General features: G+C 41.4%; 1 protein-coding gene across 1 annotated transcript in view; it reads right to left on the bottom strand.

Moving 5' to 3' along the window:
- Nucleotides 1–21,270, bottom strand: part of CA10 (carbonic anhydrase 10) — a 205,626-nt gene extending 184,356 nt beyond the window's left edge. Inside the window, exon 1 of the mRNA XM_009818802.2 lies at nt 21,210–21,270. Within this exon, the coding sequence (XP_009817104.1) occupies nt 21,210–21,270 (61 nt within the window). The remainder of the gene's footprint in view (nt 1–21,209) is intronic.
- Between the last annotated feature and the right edge of the window lie 4,677 nt (nt 21,271–25,947).

Raw genomic sequence — 25,947 nt, forward strand, 5'->3', positions numbered from 1 at the left:
TCTGGGCATTGCTTCCTTCTGTACAGATAGCAAAAGCTGTCTTTTTAAGGGTCTGATCCTCTTTTTCCTCCACTGCAGTCAGTGGAGGTCAAATTTCACAATGACTTCAACAGAACATGATCTGAACCCAGACCTGCACTTAACAATCACGTAAGAACCTAATGGCTCTTAGGTTAGATAGGTTAGTAGAAATTCAGGTGGGGCCAACACTTGGAAGTAGAAAGCTGAGTAAAAGGAGGGGACTGGTTTTGCTTTATGCTTTCCTTAAGATGACTATTTGAGCTATTTTTTTTCCTCAACCTAACACTTGGGACCAAGATAGAGAGAAAGGGCTGCTGCTTAGACCCTCAGTGCCAAAGAAAACCCTCAAAGGCTCATTAATTGAAGCCAGCTAGGCAGTGCCGTGAAAGGCAACTTCAGCTAGTCTTCCTACCACTTCAAGGTAGAAATATCATGGATTTTTAGCACATGATTCAACCTCCCAAAATGTTTGATTCCTGAGTGCTCCTGAAGAGGTGGTGTCCCTTTTCTATAAATGTGCAGATGAATGCCAGAGTCAAAGAAAGATATTTCTCTACCTTTTGTTAGCCAAGCTGTAGCCCCAGTGTACAATTTTTACAGTACTTAGACTTGCAGAGCATTTGATACATACAAAACATTTCTCCCATTGACCTGTTTTAGCTGTAGCTGCTCAGCACTTCTGCAAATCAGGCCTCGGGGGAAACAAGAAACATGCAATTAGTGACCACCCTTGAAAAGTTTGATTAAAGAGTGTTGCCAAGCAACACAAATTCTGGCAGAGACAGTGATAAAATTATTTTCACTAGAGAAGGCTTAAATTCCTTTGTGACTATCTTTTCCTCTTCCTGCAATCCCCTCCTTTATTCACTGTGTCCCACAAACTCTCCAATAAAATGAGAACGTGCTAAATTAATGCCTTTTCCCACACAACCCTTGCACAGGCAATCATTCTTCCGGTATTTCTAAAGTGTTAAGATAACTTTAGATTGTGAGTGTGTATGAATCCCTCACTTGCCTCTCCCCTACTCTTATTTTTTAATAAAACTAAAAGAATTTTTACCAAATAGCATAATTCTTGTACCTACCAAAGTGATTACAAGGTTAGGTCTTTCCCCTCTTTCCCATACCCAACTGGCTCTCAGGCCTAATTTTCTCCTCTCTTTCTCTCTCTGCCTCCCCCATTCCACAGCACCTCATTTGGGTGCAATCTCCTCCGCACCAACTGTCTGCTTGTCTTCCCACCCCAGCACCTAGCACAGCTGTCTTCACCCAGCCAGCCAGTCCCAGTTATAGCAGATACTAAAATCCAGCCCAAAGCACTTCATTTGATAAAGACGTAGGCTTTGTAGCTTATTTCAGGTTTATCAAGGAAATCTGTTTCTCTCAGATGCTGACTCCATTTTTATCACACTTACATATGCAAATATATGTATGTGTGTGATGTGATATACATCTGTGTGCAAATGTGCATAATATTTGCAACCATAATAAATGTGAATGTAATTTATATGAAATAACAACAGCAGATCAGATCAAACAACCTGGGAAGAACCCAGTAGATGAGACATGAGTGCTTCCTTTAAGAGTGGTTACTGAAGAGCTTCTGGGAGGAGAAGGGGATATATCTGGGGAAGGGAGTACCTGGACTAGCAGTTGCAGCAGTGAAAAGAAACTTGAGGAAAGGGGCAGGCACTGCACTCAGCAAGGACAGAACCAGGGGCCACAGGTATTGAGCTGAGCCCCTGCTTTTTAGCAAAGGTCCTGAAAGAAAGTAATCCCCATGGGGGAAGACTGTGAAGCAATGGTTGAGCTCTAAGCATCTAACACTCATGGACGCTTCTTGTTCCAGATCTTTCACACTCTCCTCTTTTCTCTGACAAAGGATTTTCAGAGCTGCTCCATCCCCCATTATCCCACACCCTGTATGCAGGGGCAAACGCGTCTGGGAACTGTTGATCTGCGACAATAGTCAGCAGCAAAAGTTTTGGAAAAAAGAATACAAAAACAGGCAGAGAAAAAGAGAGATCTTTCATCTAAAACCTCCCAGCCATTACAGCTAGATGTCTGGGAATCGCCCAAGCCAGAGGTTTCACTGTATTAACCTTGGAATAACTGAGAATAATAATAATAATGCCTTCTCACACTTGCTTCAAGTTGCCTTAGTACCTGCACAGCAAAATAAGGCCCACGACTCTAATCTCTAGGAAGAGACCGCTTACAGCTAGTGCAAGTCAGATGTATATTTAGCAAGATCAGTGGAGCTGTGCTGACTTGCTGTGCACAGTATCATTTAGGTTGGAGTAGCATCCAAAAGCTCCAATTAGGAGGAAAGCTCCATCCTCTCAGGGACCAGATGAATACCTACAGTCATGCGTGTCCCATCCCAGGGAGACAGGCCAGGCTGCCTTCATATGCTTCTAATTGGGCTCTTCTTGAAACTGATCCTGAATCTGCAACATTTGCAGAATGTAGTTGTTTGTTTACTCCACTGGATTGGAACATGAGAATTACTTTACTCTGTCTCTTGCAAAATGCAGGCCTTGCCAATATACCAAAGGATAGAATTCAAAGTCTAATGATAAGGTATGTTTTATACCCTCACCCCCCTCCTCTTTATCTAGTGAGGGTATATCAAGCTGTAGCCCTGTATGTAGTACCGAATACATATATAAAACATACATCCTCCAGGCTCCAAGTATTTGATAGGCTCATCAATTTCTGTCTATCATAAAAAAATTGATCTCAGCCCTGTAGGCTCAATAAATAGGACATTCATAGTTAGACATCTTTAACTGCCGATAGAAAGTTCCTAGCTCCACCCAGCTTTTTCAGGTGACACTTTGACCTTCCTCTCCTTTTGGGGAGGAAATTAGGGGAAGAGAAAAAAGAAGAGATAGTGTACATCCATCTTCCTCTTTTTTTATCCTGCATCAGAAAGAAATTGACATTTTCCTGGTGGCCACTGGTAGTTAATCTGCTCTCGAGTCAGCCCTTTCTGATACAGCCTTTCCTTGTGCTTTTTTCATTGTGTATTTACATGATATTTTAGACAGCTTGTATAAGTGTCTTCAACAATGCAGAAGTGCTGGGCACCTAAATATGATACGAGATCCATACTGTCATTTACATCATAACTGATCAACTCTATGAGAGGGATCATTAAGCTCATCATAAACATCTTTTAAAAAAACGTCTTGAGGCTGATAAAGAATGAAAGCAAAGTCCAAGTCCCAAGTTCAAATGATGTATAAATTTCATCCTGTACATAAGAAGTAGAATATTCTCTTGGGGGCAGTGGGAACTAAAACTAACTGTTGCCCTTCTTCAGGAACAGCTATGTTAGGTAAGGCACAAGGGAAAGGAGGCCACACAAAACACTTGTAATATTTCAGCATCACCAGTTTAACCTGGGAAGGCTTTTACTGGAAAGCTTCCAACTCTGCCAGCTCTTTGTTATACAGTGGATTTTATTCCACAGCTGAAGACCTTCAAAATAACAAAACCATGCAAAGGAAAATCAGATTGACTTTTTGGCAGGAAGTCAATGTGCAAATACTAATGAAATAATCTCAGTAAGCAGTCAGACTCCTCAAAGGTCAACAGCTACAGAGTGAAGAACTTTAGAGCATTTAAGTTATTAGCAATTTTGTCTTCAAGGATTCTGACAGCTTCTGTGCTCTAAGTTAAGGGTTTAAAAAAAATAATTAAGATTTGATGACTGAACAGTCAAACTCTCTGTATCTCTATCTCTGTGATTCTTCACACAAAAATATTGTCTTGCTCCTATGGAAGCCACCAACCCAACTCCTATTTAGGACTAGAACCAAAAGCAGTTAGGAAGTGGACTGTCATCAATGCTCTTTTCTCATTCACTTCTGGCAAAGTGCACTATGAAACACCCAATCTCAGTGCTATCTTCCATTGCCAGCATCCTCCCTGTTAGACTATAACCTCATTCTTTTATCTATTCCTCCAGTCTTCTTTTATTCCACCCCTCACAACCAAATACTCTTTATCCCCCATACTAGTCTACTCCTGTCATTCTTCTCTCCTAAATCAGAACTAAGGAATGGGTGCAAGTGATGATAGAGGGTGAAGAGGAGAAGAAAATTATCCTCAGGAAAGAAAAGTGAATGACTTCAAACTGCATAAGCTTTGAAATACCTTAGGTAAAAGTCACTTGCTGTCCCTGCAGTCCAATTTTGGTAGAGTGAAAGTTAGTGGTAAAACCTTCAGCACTTTTAATGGGATCAGAAGCAAGACTCCAAGCAGAATTAAGCACAGCTTAGGTCTTCCAGTTACTCAGTGAAGCAGCTTCAGTTCTCACTTGTGCCACTTTAAATTATGAAGCACTGATAAATTTACTGTCTTGCATCTATATGGCTTGGGATCTACTGTGCTACCAACAAATATAGTATCGATGGCATGTTGATAATTAACACATTGACATATTTTCATACTTAGGGACACCACTTCTATTAATTGTACATGAAAGAGCATTTGGTCCCACTCCTGATTCTATTACTTTTCATTTTCTTAAGTTGGGAACTTAAAAAAATCTGTTATTTTCTTGATGCTACTTTAGATGGCCCCTTCATTTTGCAAATCTCTGTGAAGGAAACATTTGCCTCTTGTAAATCACAAGGAAAAATGTGCATGTAAGGTAGGCAACCTTATGCTCAGAAATTGTATTGGATAAATTTCAACTGAGTTTATGAGGTTCACTTCAGCCTGTTCCAAATAAACAATCTAAATTAATACAAACAAGGTTAATTTCATCTTACAAGTGCCTATACAGCTTTTTGTAGCCCTTTATTGAAATTGATTTATTTAAAATCACTTTTTATTTAGACTTTGCTTTTAGAACATGAAATATCCCTAGCCAACAGAAAATCGTAAACACATACCCAAAATACTGAATTTCCACTCCTCACTGTGCCCATTTAGACCAGCTCAAACGTGGAAGGGTTGAAGTGTTTCTTTCTGTAAAAACGGTAGGTGTTGATCTCATTTCCACTTAATGTACTATCCATGTTTCAGCTTCCTTAGCCCTAACACTGGCCAGCTATGAAAGAAATGTGAACTAAATCCTAACCTTCCATGAACCATGGAATCAACGACAACTTAACCTTTCTGATCCAACACTTTACTAAAGAAAAGAAAAGCTTAAGAGAAACAAGATGGGAACACCCTATTTCTGGCTATATTGATGTTTTTGGGATTGCTAGTCAGATCACATCAGTTCCAAATCAGAGTAATAAAGACGCTGAAATGAGAACTCTTATCTGCTAGTTGGATTTCTGCATCTCTCCCCACCAATTTGAAACATACCGAAAGCGAATTCCACACTGGCACCGTGCCCTTTCGACTGGCGCATCAAAGCGCTGCCTCTTCAGACAAAGACATTCAAGTTGAGAAAGCCTAAAAGTAACATTTATGTATCTAATCTATTTAAAGAGTGCCATCACTGCAGACAGGACAAGAAGAGCTAAGCTTTGTAGAGAAAGTGATCTCAAGGAAAAGCAAAGGTACCTCAGATAACACATGTAAATAGAGGTGGGAAATTAAGTGTTACAGATATACAGGTTTAACATCCAACATTAAGACATTTATATAAAAGGGAAGGGCTGTTGACTGTGACACTACCAAGGCGCAAATACGGAAGTATGAAAGAAACACAGACATTTTACCCAATCTGTGAGGAAACGGCACATACCTGGACTTGGCTAAATTAGAAATATTTCACCAATATATTTGTAACTCTACTGCTATAGCACTCGAAACACAGATAGTGAAAACTGCTCATGAATAGCACAGTAAGTTCCAAGCTTCTAAGCGCTTACTGCAGTAACATGGTCTGTTTCCCGACATCTTTGCAGTCCTTGGAGAGGTGTAGATGCAGATTTAATGAGCAATGCATACCATCTGTTAATATTGCCTTTAAGAGCAACTGAGAAAAAAACAGCAATACCAAGAGTGCAAGAGATGGCAGAAGCTTTAAAAAAATGGACTATCAATAATAGGGTTCTCTGTGTATGATTGCTGTAAAAACAAATCCCCAAAAATAAGCAGACTACATGTTTATTTTGCAACTGTTAAAATATTTAAGTCAATCTCAAACCTGGATTAGAACCATGCAATAAACATTCAGGTTAAAAGAGCTAGTGGGCTGACTGCTTCTGATCAAAAGCCAAACTCACCAAAATGACATATCCCAGGACCTGATCCTGCCGTACTCATGCTCTGGGCTAGCTCCTATCTCTAACAAACTAGAACAGATCTTCTGAGTTACGCTGATTTACGTAGATACAGGATCTGGCTGCTTGTTAGTTTACGCTCAAGCCAAGCGCGTAAAAACTGCTATCATTCTAATAGAGTAGTATTTCTCACTTACTCGGTGAGGTTATAAATAACTACTTTGGATGCTAGACAGTGGACCCTCAAGCCCCTGGTCCCTACAGTGTCTGAATAGAGAAAGCTAAGTCTGACAGCACAATACATTTTCAGCTGCTAGCTAGGGCAATTCAGCTTAACCCTGTGAAGCCATTCAGCAGGCAGTCACAAATGCATTACAGGGATACAGAGAAACTACCACACGTCTTTTCACTCAACAAATGCTTCATTTGTTTGCAATCTCAACCTGATTAGGTAGGAAGAACTGCTCAGTGGCTGGTCTAAGTGCTAGCTAAAGATCAGGGTACTGTCTTCCACCCTACAGTGGGCCCATGCGGTTGAAGCTTCAAAGCCTGTCTAGGAAGCTGCAAACATTAGCTCCCTTACATTGCGAGTTTAATTCGTGTATAGTTATCACAAATTAGTGTTCTATAGAACATGACCTGAGGACAGGCCTCGTGTTCAGCTGCTATCAGGTATTTCTATTGTAAATAAGAAAGAGGTCACTTTTTCCTTGCAGTTTCACAATAACTATTCTCATTGATCTATTCACCTCACTAAGTGTGACTGTTGTTTTAACTTAGATGGTGAACTCTGATTTCCTATAGGATAAGGACTGGACTTCCTAATAGCTGGCAGGACAGTAACTTCATCTTTTTCATCCAGTCATACATATTTCAGTTTTATATTAATATTTTCTTCTTCCTCAAGAGAGCTTTAAGAAATTGCCAAAAATCCATTTAAATGCTTTGGTTTTACCTCCACAGTCCCAGTTTTATTTGAACGCAGTATTAAATCTGGAGGGAAAGAAATAACTGGAGGTCCATAGTTTGCATGATGAGTTATCTTTGGCCTACTTTATCCTACATAGCTTTGTGACAAGAACAGATGTAAAAGCTCTTTGCAGTCTTAATCAAGACATACTATTGCTGAGATAACCAGAAGGCAAAAGAATAAGCCAAGTCACCAAGGTTCAGAAGCAGAGATAGTTGCATGAAATAAAGGGTTTATTTTAATCACTAGAATTCTCTGACAGAGTTGTAAGTTAATCATAAAGTTAAAGCCATGTCACCTTGCTGTATGTTAGTATAAACATGTAGAATACATCTGTAGTAATTTAATAATCATAAAATTTTATGACATATTGACACTTTAAATCAAAAATGCAAATTTTTTCAAAGATTTTAATGGGTTTTTAATTTATACCAATTACAAATACAGCTTACTCCCCTCTCCCAAGCAGATTAATGCCAGTGCAGTTAAAATGCAAAAGTATACTTTCCTATAACTTTTCCGCATCTTTTGTGATGAACACAAAAGCAAAAAAATTCTGCTTGTTTTCAGCATATAATGATAGGAATCAAAAGCACATTCAGAGCAAGGCCTAATTAGATGATAATTTAAGCATGCTTCCTATGAAAGAGGTAGTCACACTGCAGTTTAAACAAGCACCAAAACCTAGTTGTTTAGCGCTAGAGTGTTGTCATTATTTATTCAATCAAAAGCAATTTCTTCTTCTGTATGTCATGTAGACATTGCGTATGTCCACACCAATCTGGCAGGCACCAGGTACTCAACTCCTTTCATCAAAGGAAATAATTTTTAAAAGAATGTATTTTACATTCTTCTAGAACTCAAAATCAAACTCCTTTTTTAATTACAATTTTAGAATGAAGTATTTCACAAAATTACAAACACCTGAAAGGCAAAACTATTCCAATTGGCAACCTTAGGCACAGATCTGGTAAATAGGGCCCAAAACACATACATTGCCTAATGTAAAGCTATCCACTCAGATTAAATGCCCCCAGAACTCTGCCAGCCACAATCACAGTCTGATTTCTTCCACATGCTATTCCCTCTCCCCTGTCTCTCCCATACTGTACTGATGCAGACCTGTTAAAACTTTCTCTTCACGCATCTTGTTTACAGTTCCGTGCTGAAACCCAAACCACTACACTGTTGTGCCCAACGTTTCCTCCCGTCTCAGTAGATGGATGAACTCGTCCCTCATTTCTTTCCCCTTTTTTCTTTGGTACTTTGTTTTTCACCTGGGGAAAACTTCTTACACATGCACAGAAACTAAGTACTGAAATTAAGTACAGAAATTATGTCTAGCTGTGCTAGATCTCTGGCAGTAGTCCTGAGCCCTGATACTCCAAATACTGTGCTAGTTTAGAAAACATAATTTCCCAAAAGCTTGAACAGCCATTTTGCTTTTGGCCACATCTTCAAATGTCAGTAAAACCCACTTGAGGGGACAACCACCACTGTCAACGGCAGACAGACTGAAGGGAGATAGTGGCTATTTTGATGGTTAGGGACAGTGACCACCATTTGTAACAATGAAGTAAAACCAAGATTTAATTTCTATTGTTCTTATTTGAGCTTCTACTAATGCCAGCTCATATCTAAACATAGCAAAGCTTTCTTCATCCGCATTTGTTTAAAATGATACGCACTTTTACTATGCTATAGAATAGTATAAATAAAAAAGTATAAAGTTCACTTTCATTCAAGAACAGCCAAGATCACTGTCTCAAAGAGCAATAAATAATAGGATACTGCTACCACTAAACATCAAGAAAGACAGTTAAAACCGTTACAAATCCATATCTCTCAGTAACTTAACAATCTATAGGTTCAGTCAATTTAAAACATCTAGGAACAGCGGTTTAGTGGATTAGTAACAACAGACCATTAATCTCTGCAGCCTCAATTTTAATCCAGCAATGACCAAAGTGATTGAAAATCATTCTGACCACATGACTGGTAAAGCTCCTAAGCACGCTTCTCTCACATACCTGAATCCCAGCAGCAGAGGTCACAGTATGTTTCTAATGGGACTATTTACCAAGAGACCTCTGCTTAACACTTAACTGAACTCAGCGCCAACATTTTTGGTGGAGTAATTCCACTGCACACTACCTCTGTGAACTAAGAGCTGATTTGAAGATTTTATTTTACACTTTATTTCAGCCTATATTAGCAAAGCTTGCTTTCTTCCCTGGCAAAATATCCAAAACAAACTTGTGTAAAACAAATACTTTTTTGTTGCTACATAAGATTTTAAATAAACGTGTAGGAATAGATGACTGTCATTCCAAGCAAATGCCAGGAGATTATTTCTGTACAGTTTATATAATATCAGTGAAAGTTATATCCAAAACACTTAAGAGTTTTAAAAATAATGCAATAGTATTGTGTCATCTACTCTGGTTTTATACATAAGAATGCTCTATTTCAAAGTTTTTAAGTTCTGGAGTATTCAATGACTAGAATCAATTCTTCGTGTCCAGTAATGTGATGATACTATGTGATCAAGACACACTTCATCATTTGGTCCTCCACAACAGTTACCAGGATATCAGTAAAGAAGCCATTGAAAGGGAGGCCTTTCAAAAAGGATTTAAATTCAACTGCTATTTGCTGTGGTCTGAAATCTGAGTCACGGGTTCTTTTTCAGGAGCATTAAAAGGAAGATGCTGACTACCTTGTCAGATATGCCCTTTTATTACTGCAAAGTAAATAAGTATTTAAAAACATAAAAACACAGTAAACACAGAAGGTCCCAGTTACATAGAGTAAGGAACTAAAACTGGGAGAGTTACAGGCATGAGTTATGAGAGTTACTTGCTGCTGTTTGTGAAGCATTAAGCAGAGCCAAAGCAGGACAATGGTTGGAGGAGAGAAGGGAGAAAGTTTGCAAGCTCTGTGCCCTTTGGTAGTTATAGCCCCAATACATAAATATGATGTATATGAATTGTAGAGCTTTGTCCAGCCGTTTTTAGAAATAGTGCAATACTTACGTAAACTGTCTTGCCCATGGTAGAAATTTATTCATAATACCATATACAAAGCCTTACCTCATAAAACATGCAGAATTTTTGTACTGATACATACTGAATATGTTACCACCTTCTCCCTGCAGCAGGGAGGACATGTTTGGCTTGTTTTGGTCCCAGAGGGACTGACAGAACCTCAGGTATTTTTATATATCCCCCACAAGAAGTTTCCTGTATCAGTCTGACTAAACTCTGCTTATGCAATCTAGACTGTGCCAGCTGCTTGCACAAAACTGGCATGAGGTTTCCCAAGTCACCACTGTTGGCACCACCTGGTAGAGTGGGTCTTCCCTCACCACACCGCACGGCTGTGCCACTGTCCCTCCACCAGTCGTGCCATGCAGCCCCACAGCCCAGCTCTGTACACGGGATGTCCTCGTTATAGCAGGACTTGAGGTCTGATCAAAATAAAACTAAAATTCGTGCTGGAAAAAAAGTGGAACAGAAATTCACATATGAAAAGCACTGTGGATTACCACTCAACTCTTGTTATTGCACTTTTTAGTTTTTTGGTTTTGTTTATCATAGTCCAGGGGACATCTGTTTACTATTGTGAAAAATGGTGTCTGTTTCATTCAGGGCATCCTATAAAATGAGAATTAACAAATTACAATCCGGACTATTTTAATTCTGATTGTACAGTTTCTCTTGCTGTGTTAGTCATACTAGAAAAGTCTGTATCTTCACTTTACCACACAAAGAATTTATATGATTTTACCTGGGTAAAAAACTATTTTCTACACAACTGTATAATTTAATCAGAGATTATGAAAATTTCTGCTCATTTTAGCTGGGCTTTTCCAAACATTTTCTATTATTCATGTATTATACCGCTACTACTCCTTGTTTCAGCAAAGCACTTCAGCACATCCTTAATCTAGGTTGTTTTATACAATTACATATTAAGACTCAGATACAGCAAAACACTTAAGCCTGTCTTAAGTTTTGTGTTTTGCTGAATCTGTGTATTAAAGTATCACAATAAAATCTAAAGAGGATGACTAAGTTTTTAGCTCGCAAGTATGCAAACATACTTATGCTACCTAATAAAAATAAATCATATTATTTATTACTCTATTTTGCATCCTGTTCCACAGTGAGCTAAACACCTGTGACTCTAGAGCAAAGGCACAATTACAGACTGGCAAAGATGAATTGTTAACAACTTGGAGAGAGTGCCAGGGGGGCTACTGAAGATAAAAATTATGCATCTGCAGATAACTTTAAATCCCACTTGCAATTACTAACTGCCACATAGTACCCTCAGGATCATCTGGGCAAACGAGAGGAGACGGTGGAGTCCTTGTAGATTACTTTGTTTTCCAGCAGGCACAAAAAATACTGTAACAATAAGATACCACTTATAAATATGAATGTGAACAAAAAAATCTGCAAATGGTGAAGCCAGGTGAATATACTGGAAAAGAAAAAGTGGGAGTTACAGACGTCATGGGCGAAATGCCCTGGGCTGAGGATTTCACCCCCCAAAATAAATTCATATATGTGTACACAGCATATGCAACAACTGCAGCAGTATGTAAAGGAACCCATTGGTCTGCTGAAAGAGCAAATTTCAAAGAGAAAATTTAGGGCCAAAGCCTCTGGTGCCCTTAACTTTCTGTTGTTACCTATATCTGCCAAGAACATGCAAAACACGAGGCAGGTGAAGCGCTGCACGTTGAGGAACCTCTCTGTTACTCATAGTCACCATAAAAACATAGAGAGGCCAACTGAATGAATGTCAATAATTTAAGCAGAATTTAAATAACACACGTTCATGGAGGAACCTTGTGTGGGTCTGAATTTTACCTTAGTATCACACTAACTCCTGGAAACCAATTTAAGTTAAACTCTAATTGATGTAATTCTTAAATGTACCATAATAATACCTCACGATAACTTCACTGCTATTACTATGAAGAGAAAAAATACCTTGTAATACACGGGCAGAGAGAGAAGGAGGGACCCAGCCTCTGAGAGGACACACCAGGCCTCATTCTGTGACCCTTCACTCCTGGGGAAGCCACACCAGTTTAAACACTGAGGATAAATCTAGCTGAAGCAAACTGCACGAAGTCAAGCGGCAAAGGTGCAGAAATGACCACGAACTCGCTGCTCAGCTGGGCTTCAAGTTCTACGGGTTTAAAAATGGTAGTTTCATGTTTCCTGGGGCCAGGTGGCCAGGTTTCATCCTCCACTGAATTCGTCGCGTGTGCCCAGCTTCAGCCGTCCCCCCTCCAGTCAGAAACTGAAAGGCAGCGTTAGCATGTAGCTCACAGAAACCATTTTCAGGAAGATGTTTCTAGAAGGAGTTTGCAAGGGCAGGCAGTGCCACAGGGGCGGTCACCTTTCTGTGGGGCACAGCCTCTCAGTCCACGCAGAGGAGGAGCAGGTGCAGGGAGAGCCAGGCGGGTCAGCCGCCCTCCTGCCATCGCCAGGCGGGCCTGTGGGGAGGAAACACGTCCCTGGAGACGAGGCAGGTCCGCGGTCGAGCTGGTTAGTCCAGTCAGCGAGGCGAGGCGAGGAGCAGCAGGGCACAAGGCTGAGGGCTGGCGAGGGGCCGAGATTAAAGGCAGCTCAGAGCTGCTGAGGCACCAGACATGGCTTCTCACAGTCCCCTCCACAGCCTGACCCAAGGCTACTCCGCTGTGTGGGATGAGAGCTGACACGGACGAAGCAGCCGGACCCCAAGGGTGGGGGACGAGGCTGCAGAGCCTGTGGCTTGTCCCAGGGTCTGTCACTGCCTTCTTTCCTGACCCTGGTGCCATGGAGGCCTCGTGCTCCCTCATTTCAGTGAGGTGATTCACTCTCTCAGTGAGGAGGTTCAGTGTCATACCCTGACCAGAAAGAAGGTGTAAGAGTAATCCTAGTGCTGCAAGGCAGAAATGAGGGTGAAAATAGACTGTAATTACTTAAATTGCTGCTGAGTCACCTTTCACGTGACATTTTACCTCAGTTTCTCCATCTGTGAAAGTGTGGCCAACACTACACGCTCCCTGCAAACTGGTCCAAGCTCTGCCACTGAAATTCATCTTCTTTTTTTCTTTTTGATTGAAATATAATGCAAAGCTCTTCTCATTCATACATTTCATCCTTAGAAAAATCTAGACTGAACAATCCCATTCAGAGAAATCTCCTGTCAGTAGCTGTTCACACACTCCCAAGCAGCAGGATTAGGACCAGCATAGGGTCAGTCAAACACCATTTCTTTCCAGCAGCGACAGCCCTTCCTTTCCATAACTGCAGCTTCCCACATGGGAAATAACACACCTCAGCTGCAAATGGCATAGCGTTCCACCTATGTATGAACAAATAGCTCATTTTCCATAAAACTTCACTTTCAGGGGACACTACTAAAGTATTGTTTTCCTTTTCTGTCAGCAAGCACAAATCTTCAGCACTACCTTTTTCCTAAAGAGAGAAAGTTTCTTTCTCTGCCATGATGGCAAATGCAATTTAATGCTCTTTCTAGTGGCCCAAGTGTGTCACCTTGCCAAACAAAATTTAGCTGTGGCAGTAGCGATCCTTCCTGAACCGCTCCTTCAGCTACCCAACCGCCATCCTACCAGGAGTACAGCTATCAGGCAAGGTTTGCTGGAGGATATGGTCATTCAACATCACTTCAAACGGTGCAGTTTTCCATAGTCACACATGCCAAAAGACCTTTCTCTATTACTCATTATCTTTTTCTTTTAGTATTAATATGGCAAATTCTGTAGGAGTCCTGCTGTGCTAGCCTTTCTACCCATGGCAGAACAGAAAAACTCCATTCTGATGACTATTCTTGAAGCAGGACAGGGCACTATAGTAGTTAACAATAGGAAAGAACTGAAATTGGAAACAACCCACAAAACTGACAAGAAGATGACTTTTCAAAAACTGTATTTCCCTCTAAATCCATCTACTCAACCACTACTTCCAAAAGCTAGAGATGTCAACACATTTAGAGGGGAAAAAAAGGATAACATTGCTTAGCTTCCTCCTCCATGCATGTGCTTAGAAGCCACTTTGGACCAGTCAGTGCACAACTCTTATCTGTTCCGTACTTAAAAGCCAGATAACAAACATAGAATATTCCGAGCTTGATTAAGTTAAGCACTTATGATAAAGGGAAGAAGATAGAATATCAAAATGAACAGATAACATTATGGATATTATCTTATCACTATACTTATTTTAGTATCTTGTTAAAAGGTACATTCTAATTAGTTATTTGTGAATTACAGCTGCTGTAATATTTTTCTGGCAATAATATTACAAAAGATAAAACTGTGGGGTATTTAAGTTTAACACTAGTTTTACTACAGAAATACAAATGCTACAGATCCATGAATTTAAACCAGAAATGTTTTCATATGGAAAAATACATCAAACAATGAAAGCATTTATTTTCTTTAGTTCTGACCATTGCTTTCAATACACTATGTATGTAGGAACTGATCGCCTTCCATTTTTCAAGATGAATAAAAGAAAATTAAATATTTTAGTGCTGTAAACCTGGATAGGCTGTACCTGGCACTCCACAGGAACACAAAGACCTGCCATCTAAAGCTTTTCTCATTGTCAAGCTTTAAGTTTTTGCAATTTGTAAGGCCCAAATCTCATTAACACTAAAGCCATTTATAACATTCTCGGAGTTCCAAGGTCTTTTAAGGTGGGTGTAAATATAGGTTTCCTTATGCTTTCTTACCTCAACTGTCAGCTGCTAAGCACTGCATAAAAGTGTTTCCCATATTGACAAGTAAGTTTACACTTATGGGCACCCATGTGCCTATGAGGCACCCAGTACTTGTCTACATCCCCAGAAAGGCTACCATACTACACAGAATATAGGTCTAAAATATTTCAGTCCTCTGTTTTTATGACAATAATAACTTGCTATTCTATCTTCAAGAAATTCCATTAAAAGACCCTTGACTTTTTAACCATCAATGGTTAAAACAGCAATAAAATATTCTACTACTTTGAATTCAACTGTAAACAGGTTAGGCTGCAAATTCTCCTAAATGCCAGTTTATTATCCTTTTTAAAATTTCCCATTTATATACCATTAATGTTTCAATTTATCTATCACAATGGATTTTTTTTTTTTTTTGCGCTAATATTCTCCACCATATGGACAGGCACTTTTGCACTTTCTGTTGGCATTACAATGGAAATGCAGTCCCACTATACAGTGTTGCCTCTAAACAAGTCATTTAAAATTTGATTCCTATTTTCTACTCCTTCCAACATGATGTATAGTTAAGATAAAAACAAGATAGAAGGAAAATAACACTTATCACAGTATGTCAGTGTTGTCCATAACTAACTGTCATCTAGTTTTGTCTGCTGCTAGAGCTGGTAATGAGATAATGATAAAACAGTTTTATATAGTCTTCTATTAACAGCCCAGATGGGCCAATCATCCACTTCAGTCTTTGCCATGTTAAGTTTAGCCATAAACAATCAGTAACGATGAGAACAGCAGCTCTCTCCTCAGCTAAATCACAAACTTTCAAGCAAGAAAGCAAGCGATACTTTGACCAATACCAACAAATAAGCAAAACAGCCTTTTAGGGGGAGCAGGAATTCCTTTTCATGGGTATACAAGGAATATTCATAATGCAAATGGAAAGCCATTTCAATCCTTGCTGAATTTAAAATCTAGCTGTTGTAGATTTAAAAACTGAAACCCTTCCAAGAATATCAAGGGCAAAACTTCTCTATAACATCAGTTGTATCTTAAAGACTTAAGGAACACCCTTAAATTGAGAGTGTTTGTTTGAGTTGGGGTTTTATTCCTGGTTTTAGTAATTTTGGCTTGGAGGCTTGGTATCTAGTTCAGTTGCATTAACAATGAGGCAACACAACAAGGTGAAGAGGTCCCTTTGAAAACTGGGTATCTTTGTCACTGAGATCTGGAAAAGAATAGCAGCGATTACCAGTTTCTTTCTGCCAGTTTATTGGACGGAAAATAGATCAGCATAATATGTGCAAAACTATTCATAAACGTTCCCTTCTACTACCTTTACATAAGCTAAAAATATGTGTGTTGTTTTGGCACTTTAGCGCCTATCTGGTCACGCTCTAGCTGTAAAACTAACAATAAAAATAGAATGATGAAAAATACAGGATGAAAAAAAAAAAGTAAAGCAGACATTTACAGGAGACTACAAGGCTATTTCCATAGAATTTTAAAGCAGAAACATCTTCACACCTTTTGAAAAGGCGGCAACATCTCTGAAGTGAGAAAGCATTCAAGCGCTAAGGAACTGAGAGTCTTTGGAACCAACATATGGCCTCCATCCTGTGTTTGAATGTGAACAGGAGGATTGAATCCACGTGGATTTTCAGTAACATCAACAAACTCCGTGGAAGCATGAAGGTTTGCCCACACACATGAAGCTGTGGAGATGGGACAAAGCAGGAAAGAATACTATAAGGGATTGGATGCCAAAGGCTCTTAGTTACCAGATGCACCAGGCTGCATGTTATACCTTCCTACATGCCTAGTCATTACTTTCTCTCTCATATATATATCTTGCTATGAATAATTCCTTCCCCTAGGATATTACACTTCTTTCTTAAAAGTGCCAGAAAAAGCTATTTCTGTGACACTATTTGCGAATAATTAACTTGGTTTCAACATTTTTGTCCAAACATAACAATGAACCGTTCACTGTTGGTTACTAACGGACATTAGAGCCTTGATACTCCTCTCTTCTGCTACACTGCTTTAGCTTGAATTATCTCAGGTTGTACAATGCTAAGAAAGAAGAGTTATCAGACCTTACAGACCATTATTCAACAGATAATTCAAGTCCTGGAATAATTTAGATTTCCTATATGACAACTCTGTGTTATGCCAGGTAACAAGAGCTCAGCGACTGCAGGAGCAGCAAGACAGAAAATTAAGTGCAACTGTGCTCCAAATACACCCCTAGCCCTCAATGCCAGGAGATGCTACATCAGATGCTCAATACACAGTGGAATTCCTCGATGCACAGGATTTTTTTTATACCATCTTAGTTGTTCATCACACATGATTTATGACCCGTGTGCTGCCAAACAGGCCAAAGAAGTTACATCATAAAAGGGATCTGCCCCTACATGACTTGGGGATGATGGCAAAGGATGAAAATACTTCCAAATAATAAGAGAGCTGTAGTGCTTGCATGAATTTCATCCCTATTAGTTCCTGCAAGCCAAAACAATAAGAGATAATATATCATCTCATAGGAATCCACAAAGATGTTGAACATGCAGGTTCTATAAACCATTTTGTTGATGGATTAACAGAAAATGTACATAGAAACCTTCTTAATCAATGCCCATGACAGTAGCATTTCCTTATTTAAATGAAGTATCCTGCAAGAGTTTGAAAACAGCATCCTGATTTTTTTTCTTGAAATTGATTGTTAATATCTAGAATCACAAAAAAATCACTCATGGTTTATACAAATGACTATGCAAGCAAAGGTGGCAGCCATTATGGGATCAAAAACATCTCACCTGAGAACACCGATGCTAATTAATCTTTGGTGGTATCCTTACCCAGGAAGGAAATTTTGGACATCATACCAACAACTATTATCCTCTTTCTATATAAACAGGATAATCTCCGTGCCATGATTATCTGCATCTTCAAAGGAACAACAACCAGAGAGGTCTTATTTCGGCACTTTATACACAGAACATCTTCACTTCCACTACCCTGTGTTCCTTCTATGCTCTGGTATCATTAAAAGGAACAAAACCTCAAAAGTCATAATACAAATCATGACTATTTTTCCTCAGAGACTACAACTCAAAGGAATAAATATGCATCATGACTTAGAAGGAAAGAGAGGGTTTTCATTTCTTTCTAAAGGATAGAAATTGTTTTCATGGTCCTTCAATCTGTTCTTATTTCTCATTTGCATCTGCACAAAGAAACTAGATTCGCCTTTCAAACAAGCAATTTCAAGTAGCAAAAACCCTAATTCAGTATGGCAAGAAAACAAAAATATTCAGTTTACGAAGTTCACAGATAAATTATTCCCCAAACACAAGGGCCAGTAATAAAAAAAAAATATATTCCTAAATCTCAGTACCGTTTTTTCCAAACCAAGCAATCTATCATTCACACAGGTAACTAACTGATAAAAAAATATGTTAGGTATAAAATATTTTGAAAATATATATGCCTCTTTTTAGTAGATGAAATTACTTTCCATATACTAAGTCTCACAAAAATTCATTCATGTGAGAGACACCGAAAAGCCAATTGTATAAATTCGTTATTTATTTTAAATAAGAAACACAGCATAAGTTCTACATTCAGCATAATTTACATTTAAATGTCATGTAAATACATAGCAAAAGACAATGTGACATAACATTGAACCTATGTTTCATAAAGAAGTTTACTAATAATGATGAACTAATTTAATAGTCTATTCAATTCAGTGACTGACATCGTCCCTTTGAACAGCAGCCTTTAATAGGCCCTAATCCAAATAACCACTGGAATTAGTAGGAGGGCCATCACAGGTTTAAACAGACACTGAATCAGGCGTTTGCTAATGTTCAGGAAAGATCTGTGCACAGAAGACCAGTCTTGTATCTTCATTGCTGAAACAACTGACTTAATCAGAAAGAAAAAGAAAAAAAGAATACTACCACAGTCCTTAATTCGCATTCCTGTGATTTGCAGCAGTGTGCTCAACTAGTGGGTTTTTTAAGTAACGTGTTGAACGAATGACCACTGCCAAAGTGCTAAAAATGCACAGTTTCTGGAATCCAGTGTTGAGGCAAACCTTAACAGGCTTCATTACACCTTCTCTTACTTACACTGTTATCCAGACATCCCAGCTAGATAATATGCTACAAAACGTAGTGTAAAAAGGATGACAGAGGAAAGATACACAGCATTAGTGCCAGTCAGATATCTACAGATCTTAATCCTTTTTACCAAAATGACAAATACTAAGGATTCCTTAAAAAAATAAAAATCCCTAGGAAGAAGAAAAAAAAAAAAGGCTAAAGCATGCACACATCCTCTATGTGGTTAACATTAATTATTTGAAACCACAGCTTTAACCATGCAGCAAAAGCACCCCACCATTCACTTTATTCCCCCAAAAAAGAGAAAAACAGCGATGGCTATCAGTCTGTTCTTAGTGCTAGAGGGAGATGGAGAGCGATGAGAGCCCCTGCAGGACTGATCCCATATCCGTTTCAGAAGCCTGGGTTCCCACATCTGAAGATGAGGAAAGGAGGGGGGGAGATTAGGAAACACTGGCAGCTAAATGCATGGCATAAGGACCTGCACAGGATGGGACAGCTTCTTTCTGTCTCAGGATATTACTGTCAGAATGGCCAAGAAAGCGACGAGCTTCATTTTTCCATTCTCACTGTGGTACTTTAAAGAAGTGCCTAATTTGAAGAGAACTGGACAGGTGGCATGTCACGCTGAGCTAAATAGATAAGTGTGAGATTTAAATGACAAGAGGCAGCAGATTTTGCTGTTCTAAAGAGTGAGAGAGGGAATTATTCTGATGGTTCCAATGGGCACAAGTGGAAGGTCAGCTTGGGGTGCTGCCAGTGTCACCCGGGCGCCTGGTAGCAGATGGTGCCAGTCTGTAGGGATAAAAGAAGGGCTGACGTACCCCGCGGGCCGACAGCAACACTGTTTGCTCAGGAATAAAAAAGTTTGGGGGCAGGTGCAGGCAATACAAATTAACATAGATGCTGCCACCCCAAATGTTCATGTGTGCCCCCAGTCCAAAGGCTGTAAGGGTGGATCGGTCAGGAAGTGCTGCAGAAAGCGCAGGGGGGGCAGGCACTGGCGGGGGGAGATGCTGCAGGGGCTGCTGGCTGGGGGCTGGCCCAGGCCAATCCCTGCATGGTCCCAAGGGAGCTTTGGAGCTCCCCCTCCCTAAGCACCTCCAGGCTGGACACTGAGAGGTCCATCAGGACCCCCTGCCTCCCCCCTGCAGTGCCTGGCCTGTGCTGCTTGTGTTCCCATTTCCGGACTTATGCAATGACTTGAGGGCAGAAGCAGCCTGCAGAGAAGTGGAACAGCAGGAGATGCAGGCAGCCTGGATCCCCATGGGGCTCCCTGAAGTGTCCCAAACTAGAAAACTGGCCACCTCCCCACTCCTGCCTCCTGCAACATAATTATTCCAGCATGACTGACATGACAAATTAACAAGGCAGCCAGGGCTTTTGCAGTAGAAGGGAGTGTTTTCCCCAAGAATAAATTGTTCCAATCCTTTACGCTAGACACCCAGCCGTGCCTATTCATTAATTGGACAAGCTCTGGTGACAACTGAAATTACCCGACTTCTACATACTGGAGGGGAGAGAGATCTCTGCAAGCTTAAACTGAGAAGCCTAAAGCTGGAATCCCAGTCATCAAGTTCTTTGAATAGGACTTCCTTTTTTAAATTCATTTTCAGAGCACGGCCACAGTAAAGCTCCATGTAAAAGCAGAGGCACGTTCTTCAGTATCATTCCTTCCTTTGCAGACCCTGAACTGTGGCACCAGAACATGACAACTCTGCCAATGAACCGCAAACCTTTTAAGATCTGCAGATCAGCCGAGTTTAAGAACTTCAGGAGCTATGAAATTCTGGGATGGTGATAATTAATCACAACATTGCAGTAACCAGGTACATTAGGAATTACAAGCATCTGCTTAATCAGTACACTGTGGTTATTTATTGCAACCAATGTATCACAATTACTACACAGGTATTGGAATTAAGGGACGACGGATTGATGTTTGTTGATTTCTGTCGCGATCCACTCACAATATATCATTCATGTATTTTGCAACTACTATTTTGATTTGGCTTTAACTGTACCCCTCGCCCCTTGCTGCACCCCTTGCTATACATATAGCTGTAGCCCTTGCTAAGGGGAAGCCTGCAAACCCTGTATGGTATTTCTGCCCCCCCCTCCCTTTCTGTGCCAGCTGCGTACCTGAAATGCAGACGATGAAATTCGCTTGCAGAAGAAAAAGCACCTCCCAAACAATTTCCATCCTCCGATTCTCATGCCAAGTGCATCCCTCGGCGAAAAAAAATGACAAAGATCAATATCGCAGTTTGAACGATCCCAGCAAATCTCCTTTCGGACTTGCAGACTGTATTCCCCAGATGTGCTGACAACACATGTCCGAGCTCTCTCTCTGCACGGCTCAAGCGAGATCCCTTCCCTTCCTTCGCCCTCCAAAAAAGACCAGGAAGCCAACTGCCAGCACCGGGCTCTTCCTCCACGAGTGAGACAAAAATCCACCAGATTTCCCAACAAGACATAGACAACAAACCCCAACCGATCCGGTCCGGAGAGTCTCTATTCCAGGGCGGCCAGCTGCAAGTTAACCCCAAACTCTGCACGTCTCAGCGGGGCAGTGCCAGCATGCCGGGGGGAGGGAGCCGGCGGAGGGAGGGGGTTTCCTCTCCTGCTGCTACAAAATGAGCGGAAAGAGATTAATACACGCTGCAACGCATTCGCCCCCGCATGCTACCGCACCTCCACGGCGCGGAGCGCGCAGCAGCCGGCTCTCCCCAGCCCTGCGGGGCTTCTGCAATCCCCGGCGAGCCGAGGCGGCTTTCCGCCAGGCGACTGCAGGGGTCGTTCTTGCCCCGCGCACGGAGCTGCCCTTCCCCGGCCGGGATGGCCCCACACCGGCGCCGCGCCGGCCCCGCAGCTCGGCGGCACAGCAGCGCCAAAAGGCCCGGGGGGGGGGGGGGGGGGGCTGTATTGGCGCTCGTCCCCCCCCAAATCTGAATTGCAGAAGTCGAGAGTCTGCAAGCAGCGGGGGCTTGCGCGCATCGCCGGCCGGCTTCGCTAAGAATGCCAGTATTTTTAAACTTATTTAAAGAAGCAGGAAAAGAAAAACAAACCCAAACTTCTCGCGGGTTCGGTGGTAGGAAGGGCATCAAGAGGATACAGCCAAGAGTTAGCGAAGTACCTTGCGCTGCAACGCCTATCTAATGGCATTCCCCAAACCACAATACTTCTGCATAGGTTTCCCTCCCCCCCCACCCCCCGCCAAAAAAAAAAAGCAGTGCCAGTTTTGGGGCAATCTCTTACTTACCCCCAAATCCTCCTGCTTTTTATTTTTTTCAGCTCATCGGATTCGCCACTCCTGCCTGCAGTCCCAAAAACAAATCGAGGTCAAGCTCCGAGCCGCTTGCTGCAGCCACCTACCACCACCTTAGCTGTAAGGAGGTACCATAGCTCCTTGGATTTCCCCCCTCCTCCCCTAATGCCGACTATTTCGCCATTTCCCCGAGTAGGAGACTGTGCTGCGGGGTGCCGCGGGCCGGCGGGCGGCAGCGCCGGGCACGGCGGGGGCTCGGCGCGGCGGCGCGCACGGGCGCGGGCCGGCGGGCGAGCGCTCCGCCGCGGAGGCGGTGCCTGGGCGGGCGGCGGCGGGGCCGCACCGCGGCAGGGGGGTCTGCGGCTGGGACCGGTCCGGCGTGAGCCGGCCGGGAGGGGGAAGGCAGAAGGAAAAACCTCCCTCCCGCGCTGCCGCCCCGGCTGTCTGTCTTCTCAGGCACATTCCAGAAGCTGCTGCTCACTTTGTTTAAAATGTGGGTCCGATTTTGGGGGGTTTTTTTCGCCAAAAACAAGAGGTGCACCTGGCTCGGGGAGAGGCTGGGTTTGCCTTTCTGCGGAAGGGGAAACCGGGCGCAGGAAGGCAGCGCTGGCAGAGCCAAGGGGCTGCGGGCTGGGGAGCTGCGCGGCGCGGGTAGGTGGGCAGGGGCTGCCCTGGGCCGTAGCGCCCGGCGGGGTGGCTCGGTCTGTCACGAAAGAAGGGAGGGGACAGGGGCTTTGGGCTGCAAACGAAAATCCCGGCTCGGGGCAGGTGTGAAAAGGTGATCCTGCAACTGCTTCGACTGCGGATGCCTTCATTGATCACTGTAAGGCAGAGGGAAGGGGGAGGGAGAGAGATGCTTTGGGTTTCAAACTGATATCCCAGCTCTTGGCAGGTACGCAAAGGTCGTATTACAAATACTCCAGCGGGGGATGCATGCATAACAGATTGAACATAGGTTGGTTTATAAACAGTTCTCCAGCCCAGGGCATACTTGTAAAATGCACCTTTGTCTGGATTCTAGCAAAATGAGGACGCCTGCATCTCTGAATGGGGACAGAGAGGATCTCTAAGAGAAGAAACCACAGGCTAAGTTGTTATTTTCATCAGCTTTGAGAAATGTATAAGAGTCATAGGTTTCAAGTCATCCTGACGGTATTTAACTGTGGTAATCAGATTTCTTGAGTGCTTCAAAGCAACTGGATGGGACAAAATCACCAGTATTTGAAAGGAAGAATTGAACTGCAGGCACTTAGCAGTCAATGCGATTCTTGTATTTGTTTTGCTAGTTCTCAGGGTAGTATAAGTGCTCTTTGCACTGCAGCAGTCTGCTGATGTTTACTCCATTTCTTCTCATGGGCTATAAAGAGACTCAGGATTTTAACAAACTAATTGCCATCATCTGCCCAGTGACAACAGCGAGGCTGGACACGAGGCACAGTCCTTCAAGGCTTTAGGGACAAATGACTTAACTTAGAGAATCCCCATATTTTTTGATGGATTTGCATTAAACAGTGGGACTGCAACAAGAGAGATTTCTTTCCTTGATAGGATTGCAGAATGCTGAGTGTCATTTGAATACTTAAGTTTAGGCAATTGAGAATTGTCCCTCTTGGGCAAAATGAAATGCATAGAATTTAGGGAACTAAGGCAGCCTGTGGGTGAGCAGGCATTTATCAGGTATGCCATCATATAGATATGCCTTTGGGCACTGAATGCGTTGTCCAGAAGTACCAAACTAGTACAGATTTTTAAAGAGGTTGAAATACGATTTGCATCCGGTTCTTGAAAAGTTAATGAAATGAGGACTGCAAGGAGTCCTTCTGAATCATTCCTAAATCTAAATGTTTCTAAATCATTAAGATCATGTTATCAAATGAAGGCTCCAGTCAGCAGAAGAAACAATTATTATTGAACCTGAGACCTTGTTTGTTGAGTGTTCTGTGTTTTCAGCCATGCAAAATAGCATATGCAATTCCCTTCTTTATGCCTTTTTAAAATCCAGGTTAATATCTCCTACTCTGGTGTTACAAAAGGCATGAGTGGCATCACCTGTCTGTAGTCTAGATGTATTTAAGCATGCTTTAGGAAATGCTCAGTAAATGTTTCCATTGATGTTTACTAAACTCCTTTACTCAAGTAGATAAATGTTTTCCATGGATTTGACTGAAATTCTCTTTCAGGCTTTCCAACTAATTTCTTACAATAACATCCCAATCCACAACATAATAAACGCACAGAGACCCTTATCTTTTGTGCTCATATTTACACAGACATACTTGTTCCTAAACTCCTTGAAATTATGGCATTACATGTGGGAAAATAAATGTCTCAAGCAAGTGAGATGACCTGTCATAAAAGGGTGTATTGTCCATTAAGTCAGCAAAGAATTGAATTGGTGACAAGAGAGAGTGCCAAATCTTAAGCGGCAACCTCATGTTTAATTCCTATTGATGTCAGTGGAACTTTAATATGAGTTTAATGGCAGGAAAAAAATAGGTAGTTGATGTTGGCTGCTGGCAGATAGCCAAAACTCCCAAATATATTACTTTCTGTGCATCTTTTTAGTGTGGTATGTTTATCGTCCTCATGCAAACCTTATGCTTATTTCAGTGGCCTGTGGTAAATCAGTAGTTTGTGACTCAGACTGAAAAATCTATGAGGGATCAAAGGCAAACTGAAAGTTTTCTTCACCTGGAAAATACAGTAGTGAACTCAGAAAACATGCATTTTTTAAAATCTAGATAAACAATAATGAGTTCATGCTGCTGTCATTTACTTGCTGTGATGTTATTTGACTGGCAGTGGCCTTAAAGCTTGGTTTTGAAGTCATTATGGCCATACTGGTGGCTGCAGCTCCACAGGAAAGCTTAGTTCAATAAAGTTGAATGGATGTCAATATGGGCCTATTCCAAAGCCCACTGAAATCAGCTGGAATATTTCTGCAGACTTCAATGAGTTTTGGATCGGGCTTTCTCTGTAGAATTTGGCACAGTATTTTTGATCCCAAGGGAAATGGTTTAATATGGTAGGGTATATCTGGCGTAGAAGCAGAACATAACTCTCCTGTGTACATTGGGGTAGTTTTAAGTTCAAAATGGACAAAAATGCTGTCTGTAGCATCAATTTTTTATTGTGTAAGTTTCCATTCAAAACTCCTTCTGTAACTCACTAAAATGAAGGGGTTTGACATTTGCTGCATTTATTTGAGTTCCATTCGTATTACAGTTGGCTAAACTTCTTAAACTTAATCTTGCCAACCTTTAAGCTGTACTGAAGTCATTGGACTAGTCCTGTGCCTAGAGGTAAAAATGACTGCAAAGTGGTTTTAGACAGGTCTCTGAAGCATGTTTGTATATTTTAATTGTGAGGATTTTACTGTGGCTGGGATTTCTGTCAGAGTTTAAGAGTACCTAACGTATTAATTACAAGCTGGACACCTAGTTTCTTCAGGCCAGGTTACAGAGAAAGACTTTTTGGTTTAGCTATGCGAATAGACTTCAAAAAGTACTTACAAAATCCACATGCTTAAAGTTTTTTATATCAACGTAATATATTCCAATTCAGTAAGGCAGAATTAAGGTTCGTACCTTCTCAGAGGAGCCAGCATTTTGA

The sequence above is a fragment of the Gavia stellata genome, chromosome 22, assembly GCF_030936135.1.
Source record: "Gavia stellata isolate bGavSte3 chromosome 22, bGavSte3.hap2, whole genome shotgun sequence".
NCBI lineage: Eukaryota > Metazoa > Chordata > Aves > Gaviiformes > Gaviidae > Gavia > Gavia stellata.